This window comes from Rissa tridactyla, chromosome 1, assembly GCF_028500815.1.
Source record: "Rissa tridactyla isolate bRisTri1 chromosome 1, bRisTri1.patW.cur.20221130, whole genome shotgun sequence".
In the NCBI taxonomy this organism is placed as follows: domain Eukaryota; kingdom Metazoa; phylum Chordata; class Aves; order Charadriiformes; family Laridae; genus Rissa; species Rissa tridactyla.
The window spans coordinates 186,800,825-186,816,173 of record NC_071466.1 but is presented as its reverse complement, the minus strand read 5'-3'; the positions used below and the strand labels follow the sequence as shown (position 1 = coordinate 186,816,173).

General features: G+C 46.1%; 1 protein-coding gene across 3 annotated transcripts in view; it reads right to left on the bottom strand.

Annotated features, from left to right (window-relative positions):
- PRICKLE1 (prickle planar cell polarity protein 1) overlaps nt 1-15,349 on the bottom strand; it is a 65,694-nt gene that overhangs the window by 1,023 nt on the left and 49,322 nt on the right. The window contains exons 1-7 of one of the 3 annotated variants that reach the window (XM_054202659.1): nt 12,919-13,092; nt 7,033-7,212; nt 4,630-4,743; nt 3,652-3,789; nt 2,970-3,173; nt 2,249-2,435; nt 1,244-2,107 (exon numbers count right to left, since the gene is read on the bottom strand). In XM_054202659.1, coding sequence (XP_054058634.1) covers nt 1,244-2,107; nt 2,249-2,435; nt 2,970-3,173; nt 3,652-3,789; nt 4,630-4,743; nt 7,033-7,152 — 1,627 coding nt within the window. In that variant the 5' untranslated portion in view covers nt 7,153-7,212; nt 12,919-13,092. Of the gene's footprint in view, nt 1-1,243; nt 2,108-2,248; nt 2,436-2,969; nt 3,174-3,651; nt 3,790-4,629; nt 4,744-7,032; nt 7,213-12,695; nt 12,871-12,918; nt 13,093-15,349 lie in introns of those variants that run through there. The other 2 variants (XM_054202668.1, XM_054202648.1) reach the window with 2 other exon arrangements.

Below are 15,349 nucleotides of genomic sequence, written 5' to 3'. Positions count from 1 at the left end.
TTTTGACTTGAAATATTTAAGTATTAGCTCTGATTACCAAAGAATTAGCTAATATTAGGACATCAAGAGCGGAAGAAGTTTAATGAGTTAAGAGCTTAAAGAGTTAAGAGTTAATTTTAGAGCTAAGCCTCTAGGAAAAAAAGAAGTACTTAAAATTATTCTACAGTCCATGCTTGCCATTTTTAAGGCAAAAATATTTCATGTTTCTGGTATCGCTAAATTCAGTATTCCAGCTGTTGCTACAGGAAAGCCAGGCTTACTGCCTCGCAAAGAAAGATCCTTACCCTCCAAAAATCATCAGCAGTAACCTGGCCTGGTATACTCCAGGTTTGTGTCCAATGACCCTCCATTCCCACAACAACAGTGTCATCTGCCCTGTGACCTTCCCGGGTGCAACACCTCTGGCTCCTCCTCCTCCCGTGCCCCCCTGAACCAAGCTCCCCTCATCAGTTCCTTCGTTACCGCTTGGGCAACGCAGCACGTGGTCAGGCCTGCGCTACGCAAGTAGCTACAAGAATTCAGGTTACAGAAGGAAAGAAATGAAGAAGAGGAGAGGACAACTTTTAAAATGGGTGTCTCATACCTAACTGTCAGGTTTGGGGTTTTTGTAGGGAAATGGCAAGGGAAGGTTAACACACACGCACACACACAAGGACACTTGCATATCTGACTTTTATCCCTTTGGCTAATTTCAATCACGTTTGATGAGGAGGTTCCCAAAAGTGGAATATCAGTTTCTCTTTAGTCAATGGAGAAAGATAATCTCATAAACCTCATTTCCTAAGGCTACGAAGGTTACCATCCTTTCAGATTTTCTACATATTTTTACAAGCAAATCAGGAAATTACCTAAAGTGTTTTGCCGATTATCTTTAATATTATCCTAGTATATAATGCGAGTTCTTGTACTTAAGGTATGGAAAAAAAATAAATCTTCATTTGCCCAAAGCGGTGGTTTGTATGTAACAAATGCATAGTTCAAGACCATTCTTACTCTGTTTAACGTTATGGATTTTTTTGTTATGAGCAAAGGAAAGGGAAGTAGAAGAATTCAAATAGAATTTAAGTAGCAGAAATGTATCTTGTGGAAGAATATGTGCTTGATAAAAGCCATTTCCTACTTTACATGCGTCTCTTGCTACTAAAGCATTTTAGAAATCACAGATATGTAAAGTTCAGAATGCTCCAGCGCGCATGCTTTGGTTGACCTCTCCATCAAAACCAGTCATTTTTTCCCCCATTACCTGTTATGTTAGACAAAGCCAAAGAATCCATTGAGTCTCGAACGCTTTGTTCTTGCTGTTTCAGGTCAGACAAACATTCAAGTGAGCCTCCATACCACGGTGTTTGGTCATGTTTGTATCCTGACGCCCCGTGTTCCATGTCTAGCTCCTGGATTTTCCTGCTGCTGGCAGGGCCTGGGTGGCTGCCATAGGCAGAGTCACCCAAGCCATCTTGCGACTGGGCCCAGTACATGTCTGCTTGATACTTCTTGCTTGCTAGGCTTGGATTATTCTTTTTCAAGTCCAACTTGCTCTTGACCACGCTGTCAGAAATCCAGTGTTCGCTTGATCTAATGTCTACTTCAGCGGGCTGTTGGAAGAGGCTTTTATCACCAAACTTCAGAAGCAGTTGAGTCATGTAGTCTTCATGTTCAGCCCATTCTTCAGGGTCTTCAGGCATTTCTTGCTCTACTCTTCCTTTCCAGAAGTCTTCATTAACAAAGCTTGCCTCTTCCCTTGAAAGGCTTAAGTCATCCAGCTTACGAGAAAGAGTATCATCGGCATTGCCTGAAAGGCCAGGAAATTTGTAGTTGAGGGCTGGGGACAGGAGGAGAGACTGGCGGCACTGGTCGGCTGACCGGCTGCTTTTTCCCATGCGGACGCTCCTCCTGGAATCTCTGGATCGAGCAGACTGAAATGCAGAATCGGAAGAGTCAGAGGCGTGAACATCCTCTCCCAAGCTGCAGGTTTTTGAACAGTAAATCTGCCCTTGCTTTGGAAGGAAAGGGCAGCCAAGCAAAGAGGTCTTGCACTGAGCACAAGAAAAGCAAGTCTCTGTGGCGTGCCAGTGCTGTCCATCATAGGTCATCTGAGCATGGTCAACACCTGGAAGGGGAGAAAAATGCAACGCTTTAGGTTTCTCTAAAAAAATTACTTGCAGAATCCACAATTCTGGAATGTGAAATGATTTCATAAATTGGCTTTCCCTTGATTTTTAAGTCTAATGCTTAAAGAGGACATACTTACCAATGTGTTCCCCACAGGTCTCACAGTATTCCGCATAGAGGGATTCAAAACAGTTACAGCAGAACGGTCGCCCATCCTTCATGATGTACCTCTGTCCACCCAGGATTGTTTCGCACTCAAGGCAACAGAAGTGCTTCATGTGCCAGTGGCGACCCTCAGCTTCTGTACACTCATCAGCAAAAATGATCTTTTCAGAGATAAAAAGTAAACTTTTAGTTAAAGCGGCCAAAACCTCACCTCGGGACTCAGTATTCGTGCAGTTCACGTACTAAGTTTATTTTTTATTTAGCTGCCTTTTGAACACAAAGATAGAGACAGCAACTCCCACAGCAACTGCGGCATTCTAATCTTTCTTCAAACGGGAAAGAATTAGGAAAACCTGTACTTTTAAAAAGCCAAAAATTAAATGAGAACATAAGAACTCATCAATTAAAGAAGCTGCTATCAGGATGATATTTTGGAATACTTGTACAGATCCTCTTTCTAATTCAATCTACAAGATTCAATTCTAAATACAAACAGGTATGTGCTTTCTAAATACCATCTCATTGCTTGTAATATTGCCAATTTGACGAGATTAAACACCCCTCAGCCTTCAGACGCATCTATGCATCAGAGTCCGGACTTCTTAAACGAAGGCATCTGAAGTTTGTAATTGCCAAGGTGATTCGATTTGTTAACAACAGAAGTGTGGATTGGCTGTAAAACGTGAATTATTTACCTCGTCACAGGCTGAACATCGAGGCTTGAGAAGTTCAGCGTGGTGTCTGCCGCAGTGAATTTTCCCATCTTGGTAGAAGTAGATAAGGTCAACGAGCAGCTCGTTGCACGTGAAGCACACAAAACAGGAGGGATGCCAGCACACCCCGGGCCCAGCTCTCGAGGCAAAAACTGCGACTTCACCACCATTTACTTTTGTACCACACTAGGAACAAAAACAGAGAGTGAACACTCTTCTCATCTCAAACTACTAACTTCTGGCACTTTAAGCTAAGTTAAAACAACAAACACAATATGCAGGTTTTATTCCAAAATTCTGACAAGAGGGAAAAAAATATTCTCAATTTTGGTCTGTGCATCAACAAACCCTTTGTGAAGAGAAGTTTATTTTATACATAATAACATTTTTAAGCATGTGCCCGTTTTCCATTGTGAGTCAGCAACATTTTTTTTTCAGTAGGAAATCTATCAAAGAGTCAGTTCACTCCCAGTATCAAAGATTGCATCTTGCTTAAGCAAGCACTACCTTCTTTCTATTTACGTGCAGTTTCAAAAATACTTTTTTGTTGTTGTTTTTTTTTTTTTTGTGTTCAGACATAGAGAAAAGCTTACACATAATATTGAGATACTCTTGTTTTCCATTATTCAGCCCGCTGGCTGGCTTATGGCACCAGTAGCATTACCTGTTCACAAACCGCGTGCATCACTGCTCTTGAGAGTAGTTTAATGGTGCCTCGGCCGAGCGCCTCCTTTTTGCGCTGAGAGCTGAACATCTGCAGTTCCTTCTTTTCTTCCTCGCTTAAAGACTGGCAGTACCTCACCTTCCAGTGAAAACGCAGGAAAACTTGGTTTAGATACTGAGCTTTTAAAGTAACAGATTAATAAGCAAGTGCATATATGCAAGAAATTCATCAGGCATGCCAGCAATTATCATTAAGCTTGTCTTCTCTACCGTTTGAATATTTAGCTAATATGGCATAATACAAAAGGAGTACAGAGAAACATTTTGCATTACAGGGAAAAAAAAAACCCACCACAATAAACCAAGTAATTGTCTAGGCAAAAAATAAGATTTTAAAAAGCCCAACCAAAACCTGCTGCTGTCCTAAAATAATGGATGAAATGAACCTAAATCAGCCATAACATTGTCCTTTAGATTTATGGTTAAGTGCCCGCAACTAAGTATTGCGGTATACACAAGATCTTAAGTATTGACACCCCCGCCCCCTTTCCTTACAAAGGGCTTGTTTGTTATTTCCACTTCTACTCCAAATTACACTGCATATCTGAGATGCAAACCTTTTACTATCACAAAGCATCCTTTTTGTGTGCTACAATGCAATGCCAGGAATTTGTAGGTTCCTGGTAATTGGTGGGTGGCTGCAAACACTATAAAACCAACTTGTGTGAAGTTTATTGCAGTGACACCAGCCTCCCCAACAAGCAAAGGCAGTGTCCTTCCAGACAGCTCTTATCTGCACACAAGCCAACCGGACAGCCGAACAATGGCCTCAGTGTACACACCGTGCTGCTTTATAGGTCAGATGCCACCGCAGGCCACGGTTCAGGCTTGTCATGAATACGCAGGTAGGTCATTCTCCATGTCAAATCCGCCAGGGAGACCGAAAGCCCTGACGGTGCATCCTAAATTCTGTATTTACCTCATTATCGTGGGGCGGCAGCTGATAGAGGAGTTGTTTAATTCGGTGTTTCTCTCCGGGGCTGTTAACGTAAGGGACCTTCTCCTCCGGCAAGCAGGCGAAATACAGCTGGACCTGACCAGGAGGGACACAGAGTTTAGACGGAGGGACGCACGTCACCCAGGCACTGCAAGCCCCCTTCAGCTACTGTTTTGTCTCGGGTCTCATTTCCGAAGGAAGACGGTTGCGCTACATTAGACCCGTGACAGGGTTTGCGCTGAAAATACGAGACCCAGATGAACCAGCTCAGCAAACCTGAATTGTCTCTGATAAAACTAGCACCCAGCTGCTGAATTGCTTTTCTGGAATGCAATTTGCGGTGACAATTGGGGGCGGGGGGGGGGTATCATAAATTATGCACATTTAATGTTCTCATTATTCCCACCCCCTTCAGGGCTGGTCAACAACCCCGTGGAAATTCCAAGTTTCCCTCCGCAATTTACCACACAAGGCATGAAGCCTTCCAGAAAACAGCCACTATATAAACAAATTTAATTTGCTCTCTGCGTTTTACACATTGTTGAGACAAAAGCTGTTTTGTAGTCTCCTGCTGCTCAGGTTCACCCAAAGCATCAGCTTTCATTGCTTCCATGTGGGCTTTGGTAAGAAGGTGGAAACATCCTTCCCTTGGGAGGAGGCTGGATCCAGCCGCATTTCAATCAGATGCAAATTCGCTATGAAATTTTCACAGGCTGCGTGTTTTTGATAAAGAAATCAATATTAGGTGTACGCACCTATCAATCTTCACTTTATTTATTTTTTATTTTTCCAGAAGAAAATTATGACAGGAAAGCTGTAATGAACACTATGACAAAGGCCAATGGCAAAAAATATTTTCGTGGAACAGCTCCAGATTTATAGTTTTTCCCTATGCAGTTTCCAGCTTGTCACGAGGCCTGGGGCTGTAAATAAGAGCTGACTATTGGCAAAAATATTACTTGCCATCCAGATTTAAATAATGCTCAGGTCAACAGCTTATTGCTGTGCAAGACAGATGAAAAAGAAGGAGTAATCAGTCACTTGACTCAGGAAACAATCAAAATTATACGGGAAAGGTTGTACGAAATATGACTTGGTCTTCATTTAACCGAAATTTAAACATCGGAAGTCTACTGTAAGCCCGCTTACTACTGACTGTATTTCAAGAAGCTCCACAAAAAGATAACAACATGCAGTAAGATAAAGATACTTTATGCCCTTTTCTCAAGTTTATTGGACTGTTCTCAAAATAAGTCATCCTTCTTGGAAAAAAAAACCTTTAGTGAGTTTGAGCTAGCTGGATTATGAGGATATTTTAGGGCACTTAATTGCTCTGGCAGAATGTTAGCTTGCCGTTTGCCTCAAGGTCTGATTCATCAGGATTCCTATATATGCTTAAGTAAGTAACAAAAAGAGTTTCCCTAAAAATAGCCCGTTATTTGTCATTCCTGCTGACTTTTTACTTTTTTCATGATTAAGAAAAATCTCTGCGTAGTGAAAAGGAGACATCTTCTGCACCTTTATAACTAGGGCCTGTGTTAGGTTGCCAGCTGCAGGAGGGTTGCTCTGCCTCCGTTAGCAGACACTCCAAAGCCCCTCTGTCCGTTTAACACTGAAGTCCGAGTTGTGGATATTACCGAGTACACAGCTCCAGCACAGTTGCAATACCATCACGTAAACGAATACCCTGAGAGGTTCATTTTGATCTCCCGTAGCCACTTACTCATCAATAATTTCACTTTTATTTCCATTACGGTGATGTTATAAAAGATAAAGAAGAAAAGGGAGAGGGGAAGGAACATCCCAACCAACCCACGAGCGTCAGCTCCAGAGACCGTACAAGAGAAATCCTGGCATGAACAAATGGCAGGCATACAACTATTTAAACAAGCGTAAAATACATTACAACTTGTCACAGTGACAGAACGCTTCCGTTTATGTGCGCTGTAGTAACATACATGTTCTAGATGTCAAATGCCTAATTATTTAAAGAGTTGTACAACTGCAGTGAAGTATTGGCCAAGCAGCACAATGCCACGAGGTATGCCATGGGCTTTAATTTAACCTAGCAACTTATTTCAAAAAGAAGGCAAATTTCAACGCTGCTTTTAGACTTGACAATACATACCTCTGCAGCACATGTTTATTGGAAAATCTTGACTGGGAACTTTTTTTTGGAACATAAAACGTGAGGTGTTGAAGATTTAAAGCTCCCTAAACACAGCCTCATTGGAATAGGAAGCAAAACAAGAAGTGAAGAGCTGTAGACGAATTTAGGTTTTATATACATCATAATAATTTAATTAGACTTGTAGAGGCAGCCTGTCGCTCCCTTAGACAGTCCTTACAAGGCTGATTTGAAAAATGCAGGAGCACAGTTGGTACCTGCTCTGGTCTGAGGCCAGGGGGGACCCAGGCGTATTCTTCCAAGGCACAGCCAGAGTCATCGTCAGATGTTGAGCTTCGCTGACACCCGAAAACGAGATTGTTGGCTTTGGGCTCCATCTTCAATGGCGTAAGTGTGAAGCGTTAAATATTTCAGCTGCAGCTCATGAAGCAATTGATCTGGAGGAAGAGATTAACAGAGCTTTAATAAATTTGAGCACGCAACAACTAACTAATTATCAGTGCAAATGATCTTACAACAGTTTAGTATTCCTTGTGTTGCCCAGAACAATAAATGATTGAAGGATCATGACAACTTGCTACAAGCAATTCAAAAGTGCTTAAAAGAGTTGTAAAAATAAAACTACTCAAGAAAAAAAAAAATAGACGCACGCTACCATGTTTGGCAACCACGATGTATTTCAATATTAACGCACTTGTCATCTTTCACACTTCTGCTTGTTTCACATCACAGGTTACATGTAAGTATATCAAGGAAAGACTCGTCGAGCAGATATTAACTAAAGGAACAACACGAGCTCTCCCTGAAGTCATTACTACCGCCAATCCGGTAACACAAAAGACATGACAACCCCCTGTCAAAAACTAAAGAAATCGTTGGGAAAAGACAGTTGTGCAAGTAGCATCCTGTTTTTCCCAAGGTAGGCACAGAGCAGCGAGCATCTGCTGGATTCCTCTGAGAACGTCGTTTTAGCTGTACCGGAGCGGAAGGGCATTGGTCCAGTTAAATATCTGAAATCCAATTATGTCAGATTGGGCTCTCTATAATACATCATGATTGTTCTGTTAATTTAAAACCCTACAGGGAGATGCTTCTGTTGATTCATGAAGCCTGCAAAGCTTAATATCAGTGGGATCATTTTGAGTCACAACTGGCAAAGGCGGCTCTCACCAACATCCGTAGCATTCTGCAGTAAAAAGCTTATTAAGATAAATATCTTTCATTAATTCTAGCAGAAGTTCTTAGGAAATTCAGTGAATTAGGAATTAGTTCTTAGGAATTTCAGTGAAGTACAGATAACCAAAAGCAGAGAGGATGTATCGTACCAAGACAGACACCCTGACCACTGGAGGTTGCTTTTACAGTACAACGTTACACATGAGCTGGGCCTTCCCCGTTTTAGGCAATTCTTTCACCTATTCATCTAAACACAGACGCAATTTTGTCAGTGCTAGATCTGAGCTGTACAGACTTTTAATCTCCTTGATGTATAACCTTGCTCATGTGTCTAAAAGGGAGAACAATCTAAAAACTTCTGGTGGGTCCCACGCTACATTTTCAGTCTCGTCACCACCATATTACAGAAAATAAGTCGCTGCTAGATCACAGGTGGAAGAAAGATTTAAGACCATGTACCCAAGTATTCCGCTAGTTACTCAACAGGAGTTTATCCTTCGTCAGGCGTGAGGCACTGGTTAGTGCCAGGCTCTGTTGATTCCGTACGTAAACCCAAACCTGCTCCCATAAAAAGCGACCACATGCATCCAAAGCTACAACCTTGGAGAAATTACAATACTTGGTATTACACAGTCTATTTACCCCTGTTCTCAGTAAGTCTATACATTCCCACACCCAACAAAACCAGATGGGATTACTTAACTCTTCCACTGTGCTAGTGCTTGAAAAATTTAACTTGTTTTTTAACTTTACTCCAAAAACTTCTGGTTCGAAAACATGTGCGCTATTTTTGGTGCACTGCTAAGATGCCAACATGCTTCTATGACACTGCATAGCCGCACTGTAATAAAAGATTAATTTAATATTTGATGGGGCAAGCAAACCTGCCAACCTCCCCTTTGAGAACAGGCTATTTCCACAAAGCTTGTCAGCTGTCAGGCAAATTTCTGAAATCTTACTCTAGCTGAACAACTGAAGGTTAGCAAAACAGCTTCCGAGCTTAACATCTGCATATTACAACCTCTGTCAAGAAAGGCTAGTAAAACCAAACTCAGTCCTAAAAGCTCAATCCTGTATATTTAAAATATAAAGACAGACATCACAGGACGTACTAGATCCCCTGAATTCATTTCCTTCAGAAACAGATAATAAGGCAAGCGATAAAAACCCGTTTACCCTCTCCACGTTCTAGTGGAAATGAAGTCAACCACGGCTTTTGTTATTGTTTTTATAAAACTGGGGGGGCAGGGGAGGAGGGATGGAGGAATACTGAGATGCAGTTAAAAAAATCACTGCTAACAAAAAAGGCAACGGTGCTCACTGTTGCAGATGGATGGGGATGCTCAGGTTGGCAGCTTCTGTCCTGCATCATCTATACCCAAATAATTCTTAAGTATAAAGTCACTATGAGCATCATTGACAAGCCCAAGTCCTTCCAAGACCATAGAATCACAGAATGGTTTGGGTTGGAAGCGACCTTAAAGATCATCTAGTTCCAACCCCCCTGCCATGGGCAGGGACACCTCCCACTAGACCAGGCTGCTCAAAGCCCCATCCAGCCTGGCCTCGATGATCTTAGCAGCAGATGAACTGTTTTATAGTTTCCCTTCAGAGAAAGGCAGATATCTGGTTTACAATGATGTGCCACCAGCTGACGCCTAAACTGGTATTTCCAACTCTTAAGGCATTGCAACACAAGAACTTGTGTGGGTCAGACTGTCACTTTTCAAGAACTGACTCCTGCCCAATAACCCAGGAATAAAAGGAGTCACTAGGTGAGACATCTTTGCCAACATTTCATTAGACCTTAACTGCACCACAGGAAGCAGATCTGAAATGTAATTTAGGCCAAGGGACAGGTTCGGCTCTGCCAGTCCCCGGGCACTGGAGGGGGTGTGCCCCGTCCGGCTCACATGGCACCCGGTGCTCACAAGCACACACGGGTAATTGAGTAATTGCTTCATGTTGATCATTCAAAAACCTCTCTCTGTAAGATCAAAGAATAACTTCTCCGACTTAGTTTCTTTCCTGGAAAGACAAGGAATCAAAACAAAATCTGAATGCACGCAGACTTGTTAACTTTTCTGAGGATTTTTGATCACTAAGGCTACACGTCACTTCTACGTGGCAAAATGCGGCGCTGGCTAATGTTGGGATTTCAACTACAGCAAAGGTATGCAAGCACAAGAGCGTTGCCTAATTCCAAAGGAAGACAAGGCTTTGGTACGAGAGAGATCACGCTGCTTTTCCACAGAGGCTGATCCTGCCTGGGCCACCTCTGGCCCATCCATTCCAGACAGCACGCGCTCCAGCTAGAGAAAACCACAGACCCAACTTCCTGGTGATACAGGGCAGGCTGAAAGTACCTCTGGTAAAGAATAAAAGAAAAATGCACCTCACCTCTAACTGTAAAATGCAACTTTACAGTCAGGGTGCTCCTCCCCAGATAAGGCGATTGGAAAGGTTTAAAGCGAGGTTCATAAATCTCAATGAACCCAGACCACTCAAAGGACAGCATTCCCTTTAAAAGAAAAATGCCACCATAGAGCTAATGCTAAACCAGCTATAAAATGACTGACAGTACGCCATATATCAATACGGCCCTGTCACAAATATTGGGGTGGTGCTGAGAATGAGGTTTCCAAACCAGCCCAGCCTAACAGCAGGCTACCTGCAGAACTATTTTAGCAATTGCTTGTTTAGGAGCGCTCCTTCCTCTCCTGCTCACGTGTAATTTGGTTTGCATTTTAAAACTACAGGGTTCTTCCTCCCCCCTCTCCAACCGCACTCATCCTTCAAAGTGATCTGTTTAAAACGATTACATCCTAAGGAGGATTCAAATGAATATAAACAACAGCTGAAAAAATAAATGCTTTCTGAGGGATGAGTAGAAAGGTGGTCTTTCTACTCCTGCCATGACATCTACAAAACACAGCAAGGATGTTTTGTTTTGCTTTCTTAAAGTTTGTGGAACATTTTGAGGTTTCGGCTCTGTTCAAATCCTGCCTCTCAAAAAAAGCTTCTTAGCCTACAAAGAGGTATTTCACTGGCAGCTTGACAACTATGAACAACATAATTGAATTAAACAGCTAAATTTGATTTAAAAATAAAAGCAATTCATAAGTTTTTTTCTACTGATGTATTTAAAAAGACTGTATCGTGACAAAGTTCTTAGAAGCAAAGACAAACTGCGCTCCTAATTACAAACCCACGGGTACATAAAACGCGAGGATATCGAACTTAGAGCAAAGCTATTGCTGAACCCCATCTGAAGGTTATCCCCGTGCTAGGATTTCCAGCTCACTGATTATGTTCACCCCTGACCAGATAGAAGAGGTCATGATTTGTGAGCACAGTTAGACAAACATCTCCTTGCCCATCCCCTGCTGTTTTACTCTGTCCTGCAGGGCAAATTGTTTAACAACTTTTTTGTTAGAAGGCTTGTTAACAAGGCTATAGGGGATACAAGATGCATATCACATGCATCCATTCACAATGAAGGCTCAACGAGTTAAGATTAGCATGGCCAGCCCATTCACCTGCTTATTTAATCCCTGATGCATGATAACTACGTTAGAAGAGGAAGGGTGTAATACAGCAGCAATAAACCACCATAAAATAACAATTATGTATTACACGAACGATCAGAAAGCCACATTCCCTAGAGACAGTACAAGTAACGTATTTACAGACTAGGGAAATCTGGATCCAAGTTGATGAGCAGAATTCGTATCAGCACCAGCACATGGCCGCTTCTCCAGCTGTTGGGTCCATTGAGTAACTGAATTATCCAGAGCAGTGGGGGGAGGAACGAAGCCTGTATACTTGTTCATTCAACTTTTAGATGGACCCTACAAGTAAAACAAGAACTTTTTTTCCCCCCCCTTATGTTAGCCAGCGTACAAGTACCGACAGAAGAGTTAACTGCTTTCCTCCTCTAGCATCCTAGCACAAAGATCACTTTTCCAACTGGAAGTTGGAGGATCCTTCTCAGCGTGATTTCTTTTGACGAGCCACACTGCAAAGACAGGCTACCTGCATTAACAAAAGGAGGAAGCACCGTGACAAAGCATCGCCTCACGCCAGCACATCTGATTTGGATGTATTATGCTTGGCGCTGTGTAGCGCTGATGGAAATACAAGCACACGCTGCAGTTAGGCAAGAACCAAACCTCTAGCCGAGGAAGCGGTATTCTCACGGATGCTTCCCCCCTCTCTCCTTAAGAGGGTGTACAGATTTAGAAAGAAAGCAATCTTGCCTTTTACAGTCTCCCATTGATTTTTTTTTTAAATTCTATTTTAAACAGCAGCCAGACTTTACTCCAATGTACACATATACTCAGGTTTCACCCCGTCACCTGTTGGCTCCCGAACAACACCCTTCTTTGTTAGGGCTCACAGCCCTCATTTGAGACAAGTTTCCAGAGAAAACACTTCAAGAAAGTGTTCAATAAGTCAGAAGACTGGAGTTGTAAAAACAAAATTCCGCGCATAGCCCGGTTTATTCTGACAGACACGCGTCGCCGTACGCGCCCATCTCAGAGGAGCCCCGGAGACGGTGCCTTCTTCAGCAGGCAGAGCTCCCCGAAGGACAGGGGGGTGTCCCCGTCCCGACCGAGTCTGCAGGACGTTACGGTGGCTCAGAGGCAGCCCCGGGTCCCCGTCCCCCCCCGCCCCGGGCACCCCCCAGGCTCTCCGGCGGACGATCCGGGAGGGAGAGCGGACACCAGCACCCGCACGTTACCTCCTCACAGCACCCAAACAGCGGCAAGGCGGCTGGCGGAGCCGGGAGAGGAGGCGATGCCCGCTGCAGACCCGACCCCGCGGCTCCTCGGCTGCGCTCGCCGTTCCAAACCGAGCCCCCTTTCCCCTACCCCCGGGGCTGTAAAGACCAAGAGACCCGGCCAGGCGCCCGCCCGCAGCTCCCCGGCTCCGGCGGGACGCAGCGTCCCCGGCGCGCTGCTCACCTCGGCCCGGACCGCGGCTCCCCTCCCCGGGCGGGTCCGGAGGAGCGGCCAGCGCCAAGCACGGCCCCGCCGAGGAAGGGGGCGGCAGCAGCGGGGGGGCTCCTCCTGCCCTGCCCTGCCGCTTCCCCTCCTCGTCCCGCCTGCTGGGAGAGCTACCTGCGCCGCCCCCCCACCATCCTCCCTCCCCTCCCCCGGGGCTGCGAGCCGGGGAGGGGGCAGCCTGCCGAGCCGCTCCTCCCCAAACGCACCCCGGACCGGCACCGCCAGCGCCTCCCCCCTCGAGGGGGGGCTCCCCCCGACCCCCGGCATCCCCCGCCGGGAGCAGGAGCGCGGCCCCAGCGCCCCTCACCGCTCCTCCGTCAGGCGGCGGGAGGAATTTCTCCCACCAGCGATGCTCCTCCGAAGTGCTGCCCAAGGCGGGGGGAGGGAGGGAGAGAAGGAGGGCGGGGGGCTACTCCTGTCACCGACCCCGAGGCAGGAAGGGTCGCCGGCCCCGCCGCCTGCCTACCCGGGGGACCAGGCAATAAATTTCTGCGCTCAGGACACGGCGGACAATGTGGTTTAGCGACAACGCTTTTGTTCGCGTTTACGCCCGAAATAGATTTCCCACCCCACCCTCCGCCCCGCTCCGGGGCCGCCCCGGGCTGACCCGGCCCGGCCAGCGCCGTCCCGCCGCATCCGAGCGCACGGAGCAATCAAGGACTCGGATAATGGACGGGAACACATTTGTTCTAGATCGTTGTGTGTTAAGTAAAATTAATAAAAATAATAATAATAATAAAAAAAATCAATCCGAAGCTGAGGACCACAGCGAGCAGATGACCATCGCTGCCTCCTTTGGCACATCTCAAGTGAGAAATAGGCGTCCGAGCCTCAGCTTATGGACAGAAAAGTAACACCCGAGCTCCTGGGGCATTTCCTAAATGCTCCTGGACAAACAACTGCCAGCCCTGACATTAACTCCCCCCCCCGCCCAGCGTGGGCATAAAAAGCCCCGAGAGGCGGGTGGTTTGGCTTCAAAGGCTGGCGGGCAGCTTCCCCTCCGGCACCGTGAATGTCACCGTGAACACCGCGGTCAAATTTCCTCTTTCCTCTTCCCTCCCGCTCTTTGTCTCCCTTGGGAAGTCATTATCAAAGGGAATTTATTCGCCCTGCATCTCGGGGGCAAAGCGGCAACCCCCCTCACACCCCTCGCTGCGAGGGGCGGCGGGCAGTGGCGACCCAGCCCGCCCGGTTGCCCCCGCGGAGGCCCCGCGGCCGGGGGCTCCTTATCTGCCCGGGCCCGCCGTGCGGGACGGCGACGGGGCACTTCGTAGACACTTATCGCTTCCCCCAGGAACCGAATTTGCATGAATTTAAATTCATTCTTCTCAATTTGAATGGTTTTGCCCGCAGGGTGCTCAGGGGAGTTGGCCCCGACGGGTAAAGGCGCGGCGGCCGCCGCGGGCAGAGGCGCTCAGAGGAGCATCCCGGTCCCCATCCCCATCCCCATCCCGTCCCCCCCGGCCCTGAGCCGGGCACAGGCGAGCTTCGCGGCGGGGCGGGAAGAGCCGCCAGCCCTCCGGCCGTGGGCTGATTAACCAGCGCCAGACGCAGCCCGACAGAAAGGGAGGCCGATGGATCCGGACCAACACCGGGCTACCTGATCTCAAGTCGCAGAGCCTTATCCTGAGTTAACGACGTTAAAAACGGCCCGTCGACTACAGCCCCTCCCCACCGCAAACCGGCTGTGCCATGAGATGTGCCCAGGGACCTTCCAGTTACACCGGGAACCGCGGGTGAATGAAGGAGCTCCCGCACGGATCCAGCCCCGTGAAATCAAAGCCACAGTCTGTGGCTCCTGCAGCGTAAAAAAAAACTGCTGAAACTCCAGCAAATTAACCAGCTCAAATCCTTCCACACCCCATTTCACTTCCATAAGCAGTTTCGCTGGTTGCACTACCTCCATTCTTAAACTGCTAAGTTGTTTTGAGGTCAAAGTTGGCGTATCACTTGGATGAACTAGAGATTTTGTCAGAGCTTTTGTCGGTGCTGGCTTTACAAGACCCAGACTGTTTCTATTCTGTTTGTTGGACTGAGCAGACCCCATCTGGTGGCCAGCTGAACATCTGCCAACTCCATTCATCATTAATCAAAAATGGAAATGTCAGGAATAATGTTTATTCTTCCCCACTACACGACTGAATTAAATACCAACAATTTGCATATATTGTCTACTCCTTTTCCAGGGGTGCCTGACCTTTTCTTCATAGTTCCCTGCAGCGAGGGCTCACTGCATCCGCACAGCACATTGCAAAAACGAGAATCTCATTTGGGGACTTCTGCAACACAACCAACTCAATGGCCACAGATAAGTTTGCAAAGTTTCCTGACCTAGAGCCTACCGAAGCCAAAGAAGAGATGTTCACTTACTTTACTGGGCAGCCAAACT